Below are 22740 nucleotides of genomic sequence, written 5' to 3' on the forward strand. Positions count from 1 at the left end.
AAAGTTTCAAAATAACCTCACTTTCTGGGTATGATTTTAAACGAAATAATAAACTGAATAATTCTCATTGTGTTTTTGAGTGGTCCGCATCCGTAATTAGCCATAATCAGCCGCAATAAAGTACAAAATTAGATTTCAGCTTGACAGCCGCATCAAATCGAACGAAAGCTTGAGTAAGTCAGAGAAAGAGAGTGATTGGGGTGGCGGTGGTGGCGGTGGCGCGACACAAATTGCGAAGGACAGCGCGTAATGACAGTCAACAGAAAAGCTGGCCGGTGGCATGTGCGGGCCGGCGCCAACGCGAAACGAGAAAAGTAAATTTGCTTAATGCGTAATCAAAACAAATTGCCGGCGGTGCGCGCACTCGTCACTCGGCCATCATTCAACTGCCGCCACTGCCGCCGCAGAGTGGATGAGAGAATTGTCGCTCAAGGTCAATGCGCAATGCAATTAACGGATAATTTGCAACAAATCTATGAAAGAAAATAAAAATAAAATAATTTTTTTTCGCAATTAGCTTACATTTTCATTATCTACATCTTGCTTACGGTGGTGGTTAAACAATTAAAAGTTTAATTAAAAAAGCGCTTCCAGTGTCACGGCATTCTCATTTACAGGACGCAATTAAACGTGTTTTAATTTTTTTCACAGTTGGGCAGAGTAGGCGTATGTTTTCTTTCTCAGATAAAATTATTTTACGCATGCGCAATATACATTGATGAATAAAGTACATTATGTATTTAAAAGTACTGTGGGTTGCCTATCTGCACAGTTTTTATGTTTTGCATAATCCGGTTCTGTATAATGTGGTTGTGCTTGACAATAAATGGCGCGACTCATTTCTCTCTGGTTATTGTTGTCGATGGCACTTTTTCAATTTGCCATTTGCGGCGCTGTAGGCTCGTCGCTTGATTTTCGTTTTTGGCGAGCACAGCGCTCGCCGAGTTAACCCTTTGTGTTGGAGGCAACCAGTTGACAGATGCTGTGACTTTTTTTGCAATAAATTCACTCGTGCCCACATTCGACCGAAAGGCGAAGAGGAACGCTGATTGCGCGAGCCCAAAATACCGTGGGTTGCTTTTTTATATCGACATCCGCAGACATCGTGGCGTGGGCATGGAATTATTTTACTTTTAGTGCCGTAAGAAGTTAAGAATAATTATGTAAATTAAGAATTTCTGATGGAGAATGACTAAATTTTGTGATGAAAAGTGTTTCAATTGATTGATGAGAATACTTAGAAGAAAAGTTGGAATAAAAGTTTTTTAACAGCTTTAAGAAAATTTGTTAGAAGTTTACACATTTGAGTGAAAAATGTAGTCACCTACATAATATAATGTAATATACAATGTGGTTGTGGTTACAAATAATAAAATTAGGCTCTCATTGAAGTTTCTGCTGAATAAAAAGTTATTTTTCTTTAAAATGTGAAAAAAAGGTTTTTTCCAAGAAGTAGATGAAATTAATTTATTATAATCTTAGCATTTAGATGCAATTTAAAAATAATGATCTTCCAGCATATATTAGTAATAAATATAATTACAATTTTAATAACTTACATCGATTCAACGCGTTTTCCAGTATTCTGTGATTGAATAATATGAATTTAAACGAAAATAATAAAATTATTTAAATATGTCGAAATTCATGGCATTTAGATACATATATAAATACCAAAACGGTGGGTGGTCGATAAATTGAAATAGGTCGCAATAAAATTAAATCAATTTACATCAAAAAAGCAAATTTCTTTGCATAATCACAGCTTCGCAAAATGTCATACCACCAATAATTTAATACGAATTTACAAATTCCAATTACTTGTGTATCAACATAATTGATTTGACAGGTGTAATAAAAATTTTAGGCAAATCATTTCCCAAGGGTTATAATATATATTTATCAATCACAACATTTCATCGTTTGGGTAAAAATTTGTCGATTCATCATTAAAGTGGGTAGTAAATGTATTTTTTTCAACTTCTACGTTTAAAGCGTCGGTTTTCCCACGGTTTTGAGATATAAAAAGTGGTATTTTATACACGGGTGACAAAGACTGTGACTAAAGTACTTTAGTCACGGACTTTAGTCACTGGGTGGAGCTACACGAATACTTCGCTTACTTTTAATCAATTTAAAACAAAAAGTGCGTTTAGCCCACTTGATATTTAATCCCTACTAATATTATAAATGCGAAAGTCCTGATGTTTGTTACACTTTGACGCAAAAACTACTTAACCGATCATCATGAAAATTTGTACACATATTCTTAGTGGTCCCCGAATGGTTATAGGCTACTTTTTATTTAATAAAAAAATTATTTTTTAAATAAAATAAAGAAATTGTTTAGCCAATAATACCTCTGTATCTGGCTATTTGACTACTTTAACGCCATCTAGCATTCCAGCAATGAAGCTCAAACCTAAGTACTATAGTACCATCACACTGTATTATCACACTGTATTACCGACAGCTACGTCAACATCAAATCCAATTGACTACACTATTGAGACTGTACACTATACTTCCATAGACTATACTTTCAGCCATTTTAAACTTCCCGCCATTCTACTTCATTGTTACTTCTTCTGTGACTACGGACGCGTACGGAAGCAACTTCATTATTTTAGATATTCGCGAGCGAAGCCAAGGGTTAAACGTTGAGTTGTGGTACAAATACCGAGCACTATAATAATAATAACTGCATATTCAACATTCATCCACATTTTTTTATACAATATTACATATTCCGTATTATAAAACTTTTGTTCAAGTCATAAATTACACCCCAACTACTTTTAAACTTCTAAGATTCACGCCGAAGTGTAAAACTTTTCCAGACCCTAGACGCAATCAAAATCATAATCGTAAAACGATTACTGACGCCTTTCTACTCCTTTTTGGCTCGCTTCTTGCCCGTGATGAGGTGCGTGCGAAATGTTTACGTTTACATCTTACAACTCGCAAAGCGATAAAATTCATCCAACATCTTTTGCGCGCGCGTTCCCGATGCGAATCGATCTCACACGTCACGTTCGCGATTGATTCGCGAATAAAAACGTATGAAATATGAACACCGTGTTCCATGTTCCACTGTGTAATCGCCCGAAATTCAAACATCCGTAACATATACAACATTCAAAGTGCAAAAAAAAAGAAAGAAAAACATCTCTCCAGAAATGTCGAATCGTAAAAAATAAAAAGTCGTAAAATTTAAAAAATGATTCCGGAAAATAGGAATGTCACTCAAAAAAACTACGTAAAATGATGAGGAATTGTTTTGTTTATGTTTTTTTTATTACGTTTAATAGTAATAGACTGATATATTTTTTGATTTTGATTAGTAGATGAAGTCATCGTTCTGTGAACGTAAACAACGATTTTATTGACATCGTGTTCGTAATGTTTGCTACTTACGTTTTTGAGCCGGTTATACGATGTTTGCATTCGATTTCATTCGATTCCTGATTTTACGATGCGATTACGAGCGCCGAACGCAAGCCGTCATTTTATGCACTTGCCGAATTCAATCTCGTAAAGCAACACAAAGTTTTCGATCAAGTTTCATAAACTGCTTTGGGCACATTCAATTTTAATCAAAGCAAATCGAATTTATGAACTATCACAAGTTCTTCTATCAGTCTATAGATGGCAAAACTTGATAAATTTATTTTGGTGTAAAATTTTCGTATTTGATGAAAATTTTTGATGAAATAATTTATTACATATGGCAAACATTGCATTACGCATAATGCATAACATGGGGGCGAAAAGAGCCGGAGTCTTTGGGGTAACAAAGGGATGTAATGCGAGCGGATGAAAAGGACGACGAGGATAACGACTGCGTCGGAAGGTACAAAAATACTAAATTATGTACATATTCCTACGCACGCACGTTTATGTTATTTATATACTTTACGCACATGCAATCTAAGTTGCTCTGAGGGATAATTTCATGCATAAAAATCCAATTTCAAAATTTTAATTAAAACTGCATAAAAGACTTTTTAATGCGAGTTTGGAGCATATAATATTTGAATATTTCTCTGCTTTTATATAATTTTTAAAAATTAATATATTTTTTTGTCTTTCACTTTTAAATCGTGAGTTTTTCAGCCAATGCCGTGACTAAAGTACTTTAGTCACGGGTTTTAGTTCCGGGGCGGATTATGCACTTAGTAATAATACTATTCATTGTATTTCTTTATTTCTTTTAGTTTTTGTAGTTTTTAAACGTTAGTTTGCAAAAAATTCAATTTTCTATTGGATTTTCTTTTGTTTCTCTTTGATTTGTTGTTTATAACTCTAATTTTGTTTGTTCTAAAACAGATAGATGTCACATTAGTTGAGCACTCTAACCTCGCCTCGTGTGTCCCGGAACACGATGGAAAAACTCACAAAACTTTGAAAGCTTGCAAAAGTTGGAAAACTTCTGAAAACTTTGCTCTCAATCTTGATTTTAACGAATTCCCAATTTTACGAATTTGCAATGCTTGCCAAACCTTTCTTCGGTCATAGATGAATGCCTGCTTTAAATCTATGAAGGTTTTTCTAAACTATTACCCTCGTTTCCTCAACAAACATTTCCTAATACAATAATTCTACACATTTTAACCCCTCAAACAATATTTGCTTATAAAATAGGAAATTTCTTTTTATTTTAGATTTTCTATTTATTTTGACTTAATCTCAAAGATCTACTTTTATCCTCCGCGTAGAATTAGTGTTTTAGTGTTTGCACCAGTTTCTGCACTCTGACCTGGTCCACGTGACCTAAGTGGCAATTCCGCGGTGGAAAAGTTAAGCACCCCGAAGACATTATCACACTCGGAGATAATGTTTAGGGAGGCGTTCGTATTTCCGCTCCTTGGACTCACCACAAAGAGCGGTCGCGTTTTAACACCTTTTTTCCGCTTTCCGGCTGAGTATTAAATACATTCGGATAAACATAAAATTAATAGAAAATGTGTGCCAAAGAAAAAGTTTCTTGAGTAGCGCTAAAAATAAAATAAAAGATAGAACTAAAAATAGACGAATGTTATAATAAAATAGCAGAGGAGAGGAGGCGAAAGAAGTTGAAGGCGTTAAATAACAGAAAGAAATTGGATATAGGCCAGGAATTCAGCTGCGTTTTTTGCCGGGTTTACAATTTGCTTAGGACCTTACCAACGATGCTCGGATTCCAACTATTGGCGATCCTTTGTAGTAGAAATTCAAAACATTTAATATTACTCGCCGATATTGCACAGCTGTACAATATTTGTTCTACGTTTTATTGGAAATTCCTTCAATACAATCACAAAAAACAGAAAAAAAAGTTAAAAATTTGATATCACAGTTTATTTTATGAAATATTTAAGTATAGATGGCGCTACTTACAAAATAAGTTATATTTTTCCTTAAATTTTTATTTTTTTCTTAATTTTTCCCTTTTTATATTTTAATCTCATCCGGACTAATAAATTTACGCCCGTAATAAAACTCGTGGCTCACACACTGCGGAACACGTTGAGGTGTTCCATTCGTTAAATTCATTAAACAAGAAATTTATTAAGAACTTGGCTGGCGCTCGCGCTGAGCACTCACTCAGGTGCACTCCTGTCGCCTCCGCCAGAGGCCGTTGCCCTCCTCGAGGCTCTCGCACAACCTTCGGGAAACATAAATTACTTTTCAAGGATTCCAGGATTCCTGCCTCGCCACTTTGCGCTCATTTCCATCCTGCTGCGCGTACAGAAAGGATCATAACTTGTCTCTTGTCTCCAGTGCTTCAGTTTCACTCAAATTCTATTTTATTACTATCTATTTATTAAATATAATTGGGGCAAGTTTAATACTATAATTGATTTTTCACTGGATGAAGGATGAGGGCTGAAAAGTCGTAAACATAAAAAGCGGTGAACGATTACGTTGATTATTACCATTACTCGTTGGGCGCATGCTGAGCTACTCCACAAACATATTTATGACGATTTTTTCGGTGCTGCTTTACGATTTTGATGGATTTTTATGTATTTTATGCGTTATTATATTATATTTTTATACGGCGCACAGTAAAGTCACACACATATATATGCAACGCATTATACAACGAAAACAACTTCATATTCACGGCGATGTGTTATGTGTTGCCTATATTTGGAATTGCCTACATATAATGGCCGGCGGGTGGAGTGAAAGAAGGAATGCCGAACGACTGAATGTCGGTATAAATTATGACGAAACGACGCACGCAAAATCGCAAAATGTGTATAATATAAATTAGGATCGATTTCGCATCGCACGCAAAAAATAGACGAAAGCGAAATCAATGTTAATGTCAATGTCAACGTCCTCTCGTGAGCATAATCACACGTTTTGCACATTTTCATAGATTTTTATGCTATAGTCACGGCAGCATAACAAGTTAAAGATTTTTAATTTGCATTTTCAGAAACTTTTAGATTGATTTTTGGGTTGCCTACATTATATGTCATTTAATATTAACTAGTTCTATGGTTTTAACCTTAAATTTACATTTTTATTCATTAATTAACGCCAAAAAAGCTAAAAAATAAAATATTATTAACATTCTGACACATTTGATTATTTAAATAAAGATTTTATTGTCAAATTATTACAAAAAGAGCTTAGAATGCCTCTCCGACTATAAATTTGAATGTAATAGGCAACCAATTATACATTGATTAAATAATGGCCGCCTCGCATGTTGTTTTATGTTTGAAGCTTTTAAGTACACATTTTAAAAGCAGTTTGGCAAATATTTACAAGCAGGTAATGTGTTATGCGAAAATGATTTTGTTTGATCTTTTTTTATTTCGGGTAATTTTTTCCCAAACGACTTTCGCACATTTTTCACCGAATAATGAGAGCAACGAGCCGTCCGCCAATAATGTGTCTGATATTTCGTCACGTTCGTACGCACGATGATGATGTTTTATAACTCATGACGTCTGATTATGATGATGATGAGGCAATGAGACCGGATGTTTTCCCGCGGGGCTGCTGATGATTATTTTATGCTGTTTTTCTGACACTTTATTACTTTAACAATGTGAAAAATGCATGTTTGGTTGCCTATATTCATGAATTGAGTGCTAGAGTCAAACAGATGTCGCCACTTTAAATTTTCAAACATTTAATCAAATTTTTGTATTTTATGAGGATTTATGTTGCGTATAATTATGCGTTTCATGTTAAACTCGTTGTTAATAAATTATCGCATCGTTGCTGGGACTGTAATAGGTTAATATGATTAAAATTCTCCCGGAAATCCATTCCGCATAGAAATTTATAGATTTATACACTGACAGGTGCGAAATATGAGTCTGTATCTCGTTTTTGATTCACGTGGTTCTCGTGTTGCGCGTTTCTAGAGCTCGCGCTATTAGTGGCGTGATTAAGGCACATAACTAAAATTCCATTGACCAAATCGAGGCGCGTGTTTACACCGCGCGCGGCGTGCTTGAGAAAAACTAGACAGCGCATTCGTTAGCGGAGCACATTGCGATAACATCCATCGCAGCGGCGGCTAATCGGCGACGTGCTCGTGCGCAATTAAATTGATTAAAATTAATTATTACAACAGTTTAAAATGAGATATAACTGGATGTAAATCGATGTAAATACGAGAAGTCTGATGTGAGGAAATTATTATACGAGTATGTTGGCTAGAAGTATCAGAATGCGAGTTTGTGTTAGGTAGGAATATACAGGGTCATTAAAATATCTTCATACAATATTAAAAAATTTATTTAATGTTTTTGTAACAACAATTTTTAAAATTTTAAATGGTTAAAGTTTCTACGTACACTCAATGGATGAAAAAGTTAACGGATTTTTATGATAATTTAGATTTGATAAGTTTATTTTTAATTCTGATGAATATTCTGAATATTAATTTGGCTTTGAATTATTAATGTATGCGATTTTTTTGCAAAATTCTATCAAAATTAAGAGAACCACTATTTCTATACATAAGTAGAAATGAATGTTAAGTTAAACTTCAAAGAGACCGACACAACGGTACAATAAACAATTTTTTCTACTTTCATCTTTAAAACGCCAGTTTTCTACGGTTGTAAGACATAAAATGTGGTATTTTACACACGGATGGCCATAGCTATGACTAAAGTACTTTAGTCACGGGTTTTAGTCACGGGTGGATCTTACGCCTGTGCATTTACCAATGATGAAGATATTTACATTTTTGAAAGTGTATTTCTTTTATGTCACACCCTATATCTAGATTGAAACTTAGAATAGCTGTAGACATTAATAATTATCATAAATTTACACACGATCATCATTAGTGCACTTGCCTGACGACAATTTACATAAAATTTAAGTTTCTGTTTATTTTATAGATTAGAAGACTAATTTAATGATTTATATCTATGGCGATAATGACATGAATCGGTTTTTAATCGACATAGAGTCATGAATAAACTATCATATAGGTACATAAAGTGCGAGGAAATGTGGTGCTTAGATGAGTTTAATATTATAATAGTATTTTTATCTATTTATCATAATTATAGCCAGAAATATGTGAAAACTGAGAATATCTGTGTAAGATCTTTTAGATTACACGCTTTTCTGACGCTTGTTTAAATAATCTCGCACAATCTTATTTTTTAACTATTGATTAAGATTTTTAATTTTTTTTTTCTACTTTCACCTTTAAAGTGACAGTTTTCCCCGGTTTTTAGACACAAAAAGGGATACTTTAAACACGGATGGTCAAGCCTGTGACTATTAGTACTTTTGTATATGAAATGCTCACTACGTTCACTCTTAATCCTTGTGACTAAAACTCCTTTTTAGCCACTTGATACATAATATACTTTATCGAAAGATCGATATTGTTACATTTCAAAGTATAACTGAAAAAACTTTTATCGTGTTTATCTTTTAATTATGTTGTAAATTAAAACTCCTGAAAATGATTAATGTTCTGTTTGCCCAAATATGTCAGCCATTTTGAGCATTCCGAATTCCCCGACTTTGCACCCGAAATTCTTCAAAGCACAGAAGCCATTATCTTTCCGCGCCACCCAAACCGGAAACCAGTGCTTGCTGGCTCCAGCATTGCAATAAAATAATTCACGTCATGTCGGCGAAATTAATGACGCCCCATTAAAATTAATTTAATTTCATTTGTCATTTCGCGCCGAGAATTTTCATCAGGTTTCAATCTTGGGGCGAATGGACGTCGGACGCGTGTGTGCATATATTCTAATACTTATTCTGAATCGGAGGTCTAGCGGTCTGCCGGTGTGTCTATAAATATAATCCAATGCAAACGGTGCGTGTAATAGAAATTTGTTTGGTCTGCCACCTAGCAATCTCCGAGATTCATATCGAAAAGTGCATCCGGCACGTCAACGCTGGCTAAATATTAGTTAGAATAACACCAGTGACCAAGAATAATAATTTACGATATTTTCGTTCTTGGGTACACGTAGGTTGCACCTTTGGGTGTGATATTTATGGAAAGTGTCAATGATGAATTTTATTTTATTTTACTAGAGGAGACGCAAAAGTTGGTTATGCAAAATTACAGAAATCTGTAATTTTTTCTTGAAATTGGCAAAGTGATAAATTTTATCTCATAAAATAATTCGTAATTAAATTAAACATTTGTTTATAAGTAGATTTTGTTAATTATACTTGTAAACTAATTATTATTAACAATTAAAACGGAAAGTTTAGGAAATACATTAAATTTATATAAATTTAAAACATTATTGTTAGTTACAGCATGTATAATTCAAGAACAACTTGATATATTTTGATGATCTATAATTTATTAGATTTGTCTTAGTTTCAAATAAGATAATAACTATTAAAATGTCAGAAATTATTCTTGGAAGACTGTTAAATAAGGGATGAAAATTGACTCTTTTTCTCACGTCAAATAAAAATACGACAATTATATTAAAAAAATTCTCTCTGCTGCTCTAATTCATTGGTGAATCTAAGTACAAGTACAATGAACTTTTATCAAAGTATCTCCTCTCTGCAATGAAGGCAAGTAGATGAAATAACATCGTCTTTTGAGGAGCTTCAGAGCTTCACTAAGATTGATTTCGTTTGAGAAAATCACTTCGTTCTTTTGATCTTCTTCTCGCGTTGCGTCTGGCTTCATTTCTCGTTTCATTTACAGACGCGTCGAGGCGCAGCAAAACGATTCAATTGTTAAGTCAATACAATTACAATCCATCAAGTTATTCAACTTATTCAACCAAATAAATTAAACGAACAAAACATTTCATTATTTAAAAACATTTTAAATGTAAATTTACGAGTAAATCTATAAAAATGTTACTTTCATTAAAATATCGGTCAAACAAACAAATTCCTATTGAAATCGCGGCGATAAAAATAATTTAAGAATCGAACGCATATAAAAATGCAAGCAGATCGCTTCTCGGCAAATTGCATTCCCTTCGCTGCTTGCATATTTATTGCAAAATATGCGCGACGTGTTCCAGATTCCGGTGACCGGATTTTAGGTTTAGGTTGCCTAGATATATTCCGCATTCTTTACCCAACCAATAACCGCCATAACCGGGATATTTATACGTGTTTACCGATGCAGATGGCGGCCATTTTGTGTGGGATTGCAATTGCATATGTACATATTGACATCTGACATCTGCTCACGCGTGATTCAATCGAAATAAATGCACTGGGCATGTAGCAACTTACAATGGACGAAAATGAATTTATTGCTTTCACTAAATGCATTCAGACGGGTTTTAATTTTGACTTAAGGGGTTAGGTTATGTAAAAAATATTTACTTAAGTTAAGTAGTAGTGTTTTAAGGTATTTTACTTGAAAACTGCTTAAAATAGCTTAAATTTTTTTGATATTTTTGTGACTAAAAACAAAAAATGAAGTTTTTTTTCATTCTACTCAAATCTAACCTCAAATATATCCTAACCTCAATAGTTGACTCCTTAAAACAACTTTTAATGCCTCTTACAACATAAATCCAACCAGTTACTTTAATCTTTTCTCGATTACCACTAATTATCCACTAATTCCTTCCTCCTGCTTTAACTTTGAAGTTTATTTCTCTATTTTTACGATAAAACAAATTCTGTTTAAAAACCCAACACTCATTATCTCATTTAAATACAATCTGCATCTTCTTGTGTGGTTTGTCTCATCAATTTTTACGTGTATCGTTGGCTGCGCGAGCGTGCGTTTTGAAAGCATTCCAAATTTATTTCCACTCGCACGCATAATTTGATTCACAACTCGGGCGCGCCGAGGAAAAGTGTGAAAAGAAAAGGAAACACTTGTCGCGCAACGGTGTGTGCGCGCATTCCACAGCTCCAACCGCATCAGAGTGAGGCTATAATTATGTAGTCTCGCATGCGCGCATGCAGTGCATACTTAAGTCGGAGATAACATTTCTGGAGCAGCTCCAGCACCTCCCGGAGATATCTTAATAACTACAATTTTCGCTCGTGTTTACAGTGCGGTAATTTTATAGGCTGAATTCATCAAATGATTTTAAACTTATTTTATAATAAATCTGTAGAACATGGTTGTAGTAAATTAGTAAATTTAAGAGTTTAGTTTAAAATAGTTTTTGTAGAAAGTTTTAAATTTGACTGAAACTTGTATCGATAACTGTAGGCAACTTATTTTACAATTTAAGCAAAGTAGAATAAAAAATTAAGAAATTTTCCTTTAATTATTGCTGCAGCAATGAATAACTTGGCTAAAATAAGGTAAACAAAGTGTTTAAATAGATAGTGAAGTAAATTGTTTAAGAAATTACTGCATTAGAGAAAAACATTGAGTTTGTATGCGCTTGGAACAAATTGTCAGGTTAGGGTAACCTACTCGTAAATGAAAGCTGTATTTTAAACAAAGTACGGTGCTGCTATTTCAAACGCTACGGGTAGAAGTAATGAAGGGTAAATAAGGCAACACCGTAATTTGCACAAAATACAACTGTCATTTGTGTTACGTGAGCGTAACCACCATTATTTTAAACAAGCTTTTGTCTGTGACTTTGTTTATTTAATTTTTAGTAAAAATATTGTTAATTTTTATTTTAAAGAAATTAAAAATGCTATTGATGCATTTGAGCGCCATCTCGAATTCAAATATTTAGCCATAACTATGATTAAATGTCTATATAAATTTTCATCCCTTATTTAACCCACTTTAAGTAATAATTTTTGATATTTTAATAATTATTCTCCTATTTGGGACCAAGATGAATCCAAAAAATCATAGATCATCAAAATCTGTTCAGTCGTTCTTGAGTTATAAACGCTGTAACTAACACGAAATTATATATATACTACAGATTATATATTTTTGAAAAAAAAATTGTTTAAGAATGGTTTATAGGGTTTATTAGCAGTTGAAAATAAGTGAAACTATGAAAACATTACAAATATTTAAATAATTTATAACAATAATTTACTAGACTTCTAACTGACGACTCTTTTCAATTTAAATTTATGATTTTGTTCAAGATTGTCTTGTTTATGCTTGCCTGCATGATACGCCCGTGCTTTGTTCACAATTCATGCGAAAAAAATCCAATAGTACAAAAGCGCAAAATTGAATAAAAGGACCCGCACATATTCGCTACACTTATGTTTAGTTATGTGCGTTGCGAGCATCTCGCATAATATGCAAATGAACTGTCCCGGATAAGTTATCGGAAGCTGGTGCGACCCCGAGAGGGCCTCGCGGCTTTCGAGCTTTCGCTGAAGTCGTAACTCGCCGCTAACGGCCAGCGACATACCCAAAACCGAAACAAAGATAACGAGCCGCGCGCAATGAGAATAAAAAAGGGAAGTGCGCAAGACTCACGTAAGCAAAAAATAAGAAATAATAAAGTATCCAGCACGAATGGAGCGAGGCAAATAAAGAAACGGCCCGAAACGGCGTAAATTCAATGAGCATGCATGTGAAACAATGAGTTAAGATGTGGTGAGGAGATAAGAAGAAGAAAATGCAATAAATTCAACAAATAAGTAAATTAATTAATTAAATGAAGAATTTTATTTAAAGAAAAATAGTTTTGCAAGGGATTTTGTTGAAACTATGATTAATCTCTATAATAACTTTCATCCCTTATTTAACACCCTTTAAATTATAATTATTTATATTTTAATAGTTATTATCTTATTCTGGACCAAGACAAATTCAACAAATCATAGATCATCAAAATCTGTTCAGCCGTTCTTGAGTTATACATGGTGTAACTAACCCTACTTTCTTTTAACAGTCTGAATCGATTTGTACAAGAAAATGAAGACGTTGTTAGTAACGTAGCGTGGGTATCAGTTTCCAGGGGTCGTAGCTCCTAAAATAAGCGCGATTTCTTTTTGATATTATGTTGTACAAAAGGTTATGTTGACATAACCTCAAATTTTCATTTTCATATAATTTTTTTAACAATATGTAGGTAGCTATACACGTCTTTATTACAAATATTCAAATTTTGGTAACATAAATTCTTTTCTAACCTTTTGTTATATTTTGTTGCTCCATAATTTTTCTCATTCTTCACATTTCATTGTTTCCCATTACAAATTTTTCTTTATGTCTTAACGACTTTACGACGCTTTTCTTTTCTTTTCTTTTCATCCGGTCGTGTTTACTTGGGTTGCGCACCGTCCCGAATTAATTTTATTCTCTTGCTTCTTATATTATGAATTTGTTTGCTTTACGAGCAAATTAAACGCGCTGAAAAGTTTTATTGTTCGCCATTTTATTGTTTATTATTAAATGCGTGTATTTTAATCAAAATGTTGCCAAGAAACAAATGAAAATTGTCTCGTGATTAATGACGCGTTTAATACGCAATCAAACTGCGGCTGCTATTAACGCACTTGCCCTCCAAAACCTCCAAAATTCGAGAAACGAAACGGCAATATTATGCGTGCGAGATGCCATTAATTACGCAATTAATATCGAAATATCAGAATATAATAAACGTTTGGCACGACCGCGCAATGCGGCAAAGCGTAATTAACAAATTAACGATTCGAATAATTACCAATTAAATCTGCAAGCCCGGAAATTTAGTTAATTGCCAGGATGGCACACAGGGAAAGACAAATGAAGAAAAAATATAAAACAAAAACATAATAAATGCTAAATGTTGAAGTGAAAAAGTTTCGCGAGCATTAATCACTCGTTAAAGAGTTCTTCTAAGTACAAAAACTAAACAAACTCACAAAACTAAGAAAAACTTTGTGGACTACAGCTAAAAGTTTTGCGTTATAGATAAATACACGCGAAACTTTTTTTTAGTTTTTTTTTGTGCCACTTTTATCTGTGTTATAATAAATTGTTTTCTTAAAAAATATTTAATAACAAACCAAAATGAGTAAAAAGTTGATATAGTTATTAGAATTCAATATTATGTAGTATTTTTTGAGTTGTAACTTTCATTACTTATTTAACACCCTGTATATTATATTTTTGTAACAAAAAGTGGTCTATCACATTTTCCATGATCCAAAATATCTTTATACCAAAATTTATCAATATTGCTTTTGTGGTTTATGCGTGAAAGCGTAACAAACAAACAATTCGTATAAAAGATGAATTAAAAATATTGACTAAACTAGGTTATGTTTGGTTGTTGCAGGTAAAGCAGTCCCATTCGTTGAGCTGACAGTTGCGCACGCATCAGTGTTAACCATCTTGGCCATCAGTTTCGAGCGCTACTACGCCATTTGTATGCCATTGAAAGCCGGCTATATCTGCACCAAAACGCGCGCATCTTTGATCTGCCTGCTGGCGTGGTTCGTCGCTGCTGTTTTCACAAGGTAAATCAACAAATACAAAATATTAATAAGAAAACACCCAATATCATCACATCAATCAATGACTTTGATGTTGACATGCAGCGACATCTTTTGATCGATTACTGCAATATATAAACACAAAATTTATGTGATTTATGTGCTGTTATTGAAAATCAAATATCTTTTATTTTTATCAGGAGAAATTATTAACTACTTGTCACTCTATCACAATAAACAAATTTTGTTAAAGTTATAACTTCTAATAAAAGTATGAGATATTTGAATTTGGAGGTTATGGGATAGTATATGTACTTATAGTTGATGGTTTGGGTGACATAGTGACACTAACACTGACATTGGTGACACTGCCACACTTTTTTGACGTTTGACGTTGTTTTATTTTTTTATTGACATTCTAACATATGCATGGACACGCTGCTATCATAACACGCTTTTGATTGTTTATATTAATTTAATTTTAACAATTACAACAAAAGTTACACACAAATATTTGAATCATATTTGAATCTTCATCTCATACTCCATCGAAATAATGATTTAAAGTTGTTCAACAAGTCGAAACATTTCTCTTTGTTTGCGCCACGTTTTGGTTTTGTAGCACGTTTTTCCACCAGCGTACTTTTTTTATAGGATTTTATAAATTGTGTAAGCTGTGTTTCCAGCTGTAATCCGAGGGCCGTATCAGAGTATGATAATACGATTAGTTACCGCCGCGATACGCGCCGCCCTCGGGCTCATTGAGTCATTGAGAGGTCGGCGAGGTCGGGAGCTTGTTTAGCTCGGCAAACGAAGAAAATGGGAAAATTTCATTAGGCGGCCTGCTGGACGCGCAGGACGCTTCGCTGGCGCAGAGCCTCTTAACGACCATATTGGTCACGTCCACTGTGGAAGCGCGCTTGTTTTCAATGTGCTTTTTTCGCACGACGTTTGGGTCTTGAGAGTTGTTTTAGTTGCTTTGGTCGCTTTAATTTCTTGGAACAGATTTTTATTAGTGGTTAGTTAGGTCACTAACCTATACGGAGTGGTAGTAGAACCTGCTTATTTTTAGTTAATAGAAATATTTAAATAAATTCCTCAAAAAGTTGATGAAAGTTGATTTTAAAAATATAGAGGAAATATTTTTTATTATAAGCTTGACATTTTGTATGGTTTTGTGCTGCACCGTAGGCAAATGCGCAGGCGCTAGCTCCGCCCCGTGACTAAAGGCCGTGACAAAAGTACTTTAATCAAAATATTTAAAAAAAGTTTATTTTCGAGAAATTTTAAACTAAATCTTGATTCAGTTATTATCATAGACAGCAAATGTCGTGACTAAAGTACTTTAGTCACCGACTTTAGTCACGGGTTGAAGTTTACGCCTCTGTATTTGTCTATAATGCAGCATAACATCTAAAAACAAAATTTTGCAAATTTTTAAAATAAAATAAGTAATTTAAAATAAAAATAAAATTTCAATGCCTTGACTAAAGTACTTTAGTCACGAGCTTTAGTCACGGGCTTTAGTAATGGGGTAAATGCGCAGGCGCTAACTTCGCCCCGTGACTAAAGGCCGTGACTAAAGTACTTTAATCAAAATATTTAAAAAAGTTTATTTTCGGGTGATTTTAAACAAAATCAGGTTTTTCCAATTAGTTTTTCTTCTTTTCTTGCAATTTCCTCCTGTCATTTTGTCATTTTTGAATTTCTAGCCCAGATTCTTTCCTCAAATCTTTCTCTTCCATTTTGCACGTCCTGCGTGCCATCATCTTGAGTTCAATTCAAGTCGGTTCATTCAATTAAGAGTTCTCTTCGGCTTTCTGGCTCCTTTCTGATTCCCCGATTTTCAATTTCAAAAACCCTTCACTTCAAACTTTCAACATTCCGCTGTTTTAAATTTGTAAATGAAGAATGTTAAATTCAATAAAATTGCATGTTACTACTATGATACAGTACAGTGAAAAACATAAAGATATGTGGAGGAAAGTATAAAGAAGGGCGAATAATGGGCGGTGCCGTCAGACCGACGTCAGACAACAGAAAAAAAATCTGTTACGAGATAAGAATGAAGCCAAGAGTGGAAAACGCACAGACGCAGATATAAGTTGTCTGTGTTTATACTCGTAGAAAACGAAGTCTTCCGAAGAGTTTTTTTTCGTGGTTTTGTGTGAAAACAAACCGCAGACAAAGAAATGCACAAAGCGATTTGCAAAACAGAACAGAAAATACAAAAGTAGCAAAGTTGCAGGATGTACATGTATAGTGCAGGGGATTTTATATAAGGAGATTGAATTTTTGGTCAAAAGTAAAATAATAAGAACTAAAAATTTATAAAACAAGTTGGGTTAGTTACAACTCTTATAACTCAAGAACGGCTGGATAGATTTTGATGATCTATGATTTTTTGGATTTATCTTTATCCTGAGTAAGAGAATAATTATTAAAATATTAAAAATTACGACTTGAAGAGTGTTAAATAAGGGATGAAAATTGGTATAACGATTCCATAATAGTTATACCTGAATAATTGAATTATAGATGGCGCTGCAGTACAGAATTAGCAATTTTTATTTCTTTAATATAAAATTGCGAATTTTTTGCATTTTTCAAATTGTGACTTCACATTTCGAACAAATTTCTCCTGCATTGATGAAATCCCCAGTTGAACTCATAAATAAACGGAATCGCATTACCATTAGCTCGTTCTAGATGTACTATGGTCCTCCTGCTCGTCCTGCTCGTTTTCGTCCTCGTTGAAGTCCTCGCAGTCGTTGGCGAACACAGAAATTTCGCTCGTTTTCCACTCGGTTTTCCGCTCGGTTTGCCGCCGCAGTTCTCGAGAGAGCCCGGACGTAAATTGCAGGATGCAGGACGCAGGCCAGACTTACTCGTAGCTGCACCAACGCGTTTGGGAAAAAACAAACAAAGTGAAAAACAAATAGGTTTAAGCTTTCTCGAGTCATCAAGTCTGAGCTGCTGGGGCTGTGAGAGGGTCCTTAGGCAGGATTTACAGGCGTGCTATCGAGGCTAATTTAAGTGACAGATGTGGTAGGAATTGTGTGTTAACCAATTCAGTATTTAATATTTTTTCTTTAATTAAAAGTTTTGAGATTTTGTGTATTAGTAAAGAATTATTAAGTTTTAAGCAAGAAAAAATGCCTATTTTAACCCGTGACTAAAGCCCGTGACTAAAGCACGTGACTAAAGCCCGTGACTAAAGTACTTTAGTCATGGCTTTGAAATTTTACTTTAATTTTAAAATATTTATTTTAATTTATTTTATTATTCGAATAATTTAAAACTTTGAATTCAATATTCAATATTTTTTCTTTAATTAAAAGTTTTTGGATTTTGTGTATTAGTAAAGAATTATAAAGTTTTAAGCAAGAAAAGATGAAAATTTAAGCTTTACCCCGTGACTAAAGCCCGTGACTAAAGCCCGTGACTAAACTACTTTAGTCATGCCTTTGAAAATTTTTTTTTATTTTAAATTATTTATTTTATTTCAATTCTTATTTAAAAGTTTAAATTATTTTCCGATTAAAATAAGGATTAAGTAATCCCTGAAATTTAAAAGTTACCCAAATTTTATTAAATAATGCTAAGTAGAGTTTAGTGGAATTCTTGTGTCCTAATTTCCATTTGAGCGACAAAAGGCAGCCCTAAATGACAAACGAATCGGAATGAGGATGAGTGCACGCTAATCCAGTACGCGTCTACGCGTCCTGCCATGTCACGCTGGCGCTGCGTGTCCTGTCGTCCTTGCGCCTACTTTCGACGCTCTTTCAAAACGCGCCGATAATAATGCACGTTAAATCGGCTACGAATGAGAGATGCGCGTTTAATTGACACACTTTATGCGCACGAGTGATTTTCATTTCCACCCCACAGCCAAAACAAAAGCAGACAAAACACACATTTAAAGCTTTTCAACATTTTAAAATTTTATAGGAATTTAATGTACTTGTATTTAAATTAGTTACGCAATAGGAAATTCTTGCTAAATTTGCGTGGATTTACATTAGCGTGGGTTGTATTGAACTGCGATCGAGACAAACGACGCAATTATCTGTTTGTTAGTGATTTGGTGAGTTGGAATGAGGGTAGCTGCGTTTACAGCAAGGTGACTAAGGTGGCACGCTTGATTGACCATTAAGGGTGCGTCGCGCGGGGTTAAGCAGAGCAGAAAATTGGAAAAATTTTAGGGAGACAAGTGACATATATCATATAATCTTTTTTAATGTTGAAACATTACTGGGAAAGCGATTTAATAAAATTATAAAAATAAAAACGTAAATAAACTGCACATTTTTGCAAATATGGTTTATATTTAGATTTTAGGAGTTTTAGTCCCAGTTATTAATTATGATTTGTCAAAATTTCATAAATATTTGTAAAATTTTCTGTTTTAAATTTTGATTTTTTTAAAACTTGATTTAGTTATTATCACGAATGGCTAAAGTGGTGACTAAAGTACTTTAGTCACGGGTTTTAGTCACGGAATGAAGTTTACGCTTCTGTATTTGTCTATAGTGCAGCACAACAGCAATAAACAAAATTTTACAAAATTTTAAAATAAAATAAGTAATTTAAAATTCAAGTAAAATTTCAAAGCCATGACTAAAGTACTTTAGTCACGAGCTTTAGTCACGGGCTTTAGTCACAGGGTAAAGCTTAAATTTGCATCTTTCCTTGTTTAAAACGTTATACTTCTTCACTAATACACAAAATCCAAAAAACAAAATTTTGCAAAATTTCGAAAAAATATGTGATTTAAAATTAAAGTAAAATTTTAAAGCCATGACTAAAGTACATTAGTGACGAGTTTTAGTCACGGGCTTTAGTCACGGGGTAAAGCTTAAATTTGCATCTTTTCTTGTTTAAAAATTTATAATTCTTCAATAATACACAAAATGCAAAAAACAAAATTTTGCAAAATTTTTATACAAATAATTTTTGATACGTTGTATATATTTTTAATTAACTACACCATACCAAATATTGAACTAAATTAACTTTATTTTACTACATCTTGAGTAATCAGTGAACAAAATTTAAGTTTTAAAAGTTTCACAATGAAAACTACGTTAAAAAGTAATAAAACGCAAAAATATATTAACTTAACTTCACTTCACTTAATTTAGCAATCTTGAATATGAAAGATCCGCTTAGTGGACTCGACACAAGTGTCAATAAATCACGCAAATTGCACAAGGCATTAAAATTATTACCTGTATCCGCCGATACAGCAGCACATAAACTTAAAAAGCACGTTCCACGCACGTGCCACAAACTTTATCGTCGACAAACAGCCGACCATTAAATTCCTATTCCTATTCTTAAAAAAATTTTCATCACTGAACAAAAAAAAATTGAATAAAAATCACTGCGTAATATTTAATCCTCGTGGGAAGCGCTTACTACTCGAAAGTAAAAGCAAACAGACATCGTGTAAAGACTGAGACTCGTTGTGTAAAGTCCTTGCACGTCCTGGAAGGGCTTTCAAGCGCGAGTGAGTGTTTAAGGGATGGGAAAACGTCATTCACGTCATTCGCGTGACACAATGTGTGTTTGCCGAGAGAGAAACTAATGCACTTTATTCCGGTTTCCAGCCACAGTGCAATCAATCTGTACGTTATCGTTTTTATCGCCGGAGATATACTTGAAATATGTAAATATCCAGAGGAGTAAAACGAGGATAATGCAAACGAAATCAATTTGCATGCGAATTTCCAGAGCGGGGAAGGCTGGGAGATGCAAAAGTTGATTTCGTAGTGCAGTTTATGCAGTTGATATTTTGCGATGTGATGTGATTGTCGTTTGTCGTTGAATTAATTTGATTTCTGTGTGCAATTTGGCACGCATTCAAGTCATATCGTCAGAGGAGATTAATATGCGACTGTGGAGACAAGAAAAAAATAATATATCATTTTTTTTTAGGTTTTTCTTGATGATTTCATCATTTTTCAAACTTTGACTTTTTTTGTTATAAAATTGTTAATTTTTCTATTTTCTTGGCAATTTCTTCACATTTTTTCCATTTCCAATGATTTCTTGAACTATTACACACGTTTCAAGACCAAAATTAGCCAAATCGGCCCAGCCGTTCTTGAGTTATAATGAAATTCAAAATTTTTATAAATTTTGTAGCTTTTGCTCACAATTTTGTTCCTGTAGCTTTTAATAAAAATAATTTTTAATATTTTAATGATTATTCTACTATTCGGGATATAGATGAATCCAAAAAATCATAGATAATCAAAATCGGTCCAGCCGTTCTTGAGTTATAAATGATCAAACTAACACGACTGATGATAAAGTAAAAAAAATCATTTTTTGTAAATTTTAATACAAATATAACAAAGTTACAAGGACTTTTAAAACTTCCGGTTTTCACCATTTGATAAAACAACTTTCTGACTTTCCTCCCGCATAAAAAAGTATTTTTTATTCCTTTGAGTAGCAATACCACCCCCAAAATTGTAAAATGTAAACGATATCATGCTTTTATGATTGGATTATTTCGACGGCAAACTTTTCGAAACTCTCTCCACCGCGAACTTTCCCCGTCGCGCGATTTTCCACCCACATTCGCAATTCTTTCTGCAAGTGTGAGCAATTGCACGCGGCCTACTTTTGTCTCAGAAACGTAGAAACGGACGATGACGATGCCGAAGCGGTGGATCCTTATTGCGAATCCTTGCACTTAGACGACAGGACGCAGTCACGAAGGGGGTCGAATCCAATAACCCGACTGGCAATCAAGCGGCCGTCGGGGGGCTTGTCTGTGGCTACTTGCCGCCGCCACCCCCTCCACCCTTCACTACCACTAGTGTAACATAGAAACAAGAAACGAGTCGAGAAATACCCGAGAAAAAGAAAAGCAGTAGCAGTAGGCTTGCAGACGGAGGCGGCGAGACGATTGCGGAGGCGGCAAAGAAATCCGACAAATTTAGGTCATCCTCTTAGGACGAATGCAGCCGATATTAGATAGATAGGCCTAACGAGACGCGTCTCGCGTACGCAACTCGCCCAGCAGCCGCCCCGAGAAACAGCTGCAACTTTCCTCTCCCTCGGGTGCGCGCCAGTCGAGAGATCACACACAAAGTTGCTTCCGGAGTTGGTTTATGCCGCGTGTGCGTCAAAGGGCGGAGGCGGCGAAGAAAAAAGGAAATTGTAAGGAAATGCGTACGGTTTCCGCCGCCGCCGCCGTCGGGGCTATTTTCGGAAGCGATGTGCGTTCGACTCTCATCTGTTTCGCCGAATTGTGTCAGAGAGACGCGACGCACGTGTCGCCGCCGCCGTCGCCGCCGCCGCCTGTGATTCATTCCTCGGATGGTTATCGTAAGCTGTACTACGCGTCGCATGTGGCGTGTGCGTAGTAAAATTGCCTTTCTTCTCAAGCGCGTTACTCGCAAACGCTTCATCCAAATCGAACGCCCTTTGGGCACGAAGATAAAGGAACTTGTTGGCTATATATTATTGCTTGTTGGGAATTTTTATCCGAAGTGGAATGCTATTTGTAGCGGAAAATCGACGATGAGAAATTTCTCATGTTGAATAAGAATCCCTACTATAATATTATAAATGCGAAAGTCCTGATGTTTGTTACACTTTCACGCAACAACTTAACTTAACTTAACCGATCATCATGAAAATTTGTACACATATTCTTAGTGGTCCCCGAATGGTTATAGGCTACTTTTTATTTAATAAAAAAAATTATTTTTTAAATAAAATAAAGAAATAGTTTAGCCAATAATACCTCTGCATCTGGCTATTCGACTACTTTAACGCCATCTAGCATTCCAGCAATGAAGCTCAAACCTTAGTACTATAGTACCATCACACTGTATTATCACACTGTATTACCGACAGCTACGTCAACATCAAATCCAATTGACTACACTATGGAGACTGTACACTATACTTCCATAGACTATACTT

At 34.4% G+C, this 22740-nt stretch overlaps 1 protein-coding gene across 2 annotated transcripts in view; it reads left to right on the forward strand.

Annotated features, from left to right (window-relative positions):
* ETHR (ecdysis triggering hormone receptor) overlaps positions 1 to 22740 on the forward strand; it is a 37895-nt gene that overhangs the window by 10909 nt on the left and 4246 nt on the right. For both annotated transcript variants that reach the window (XM_065299122.1, XM_065299123.1), the window contains exon 2: positions 14637 to 14817. In XM_065299122.1, coding sequence (XP_065155194.1) covers positions 14637 to 14817 — 181 coding nt within the window. The remainder of the gene's footprint in view (positions 1 to 14636; positions 14818 to 22740) is intronic.

Source organism: Atheta coriaria, unplaced genomic scaffold (genome assembly GCF_025399875.1).
Source record: "Atheta coriaria isolate IRGN ID8LTWV9N9 unplaced genomic scaffold, Caltech_Dcor_3.1 hic_scaffold_3_pilon, whole genome shotgun sequence".
Taxonomy (NCBI): Eukaryota; Metazoa; Arthropoda; class Insecta; order Coleoptera; family Staphylinidae; genus Dalotia; species Dalotia coriaria.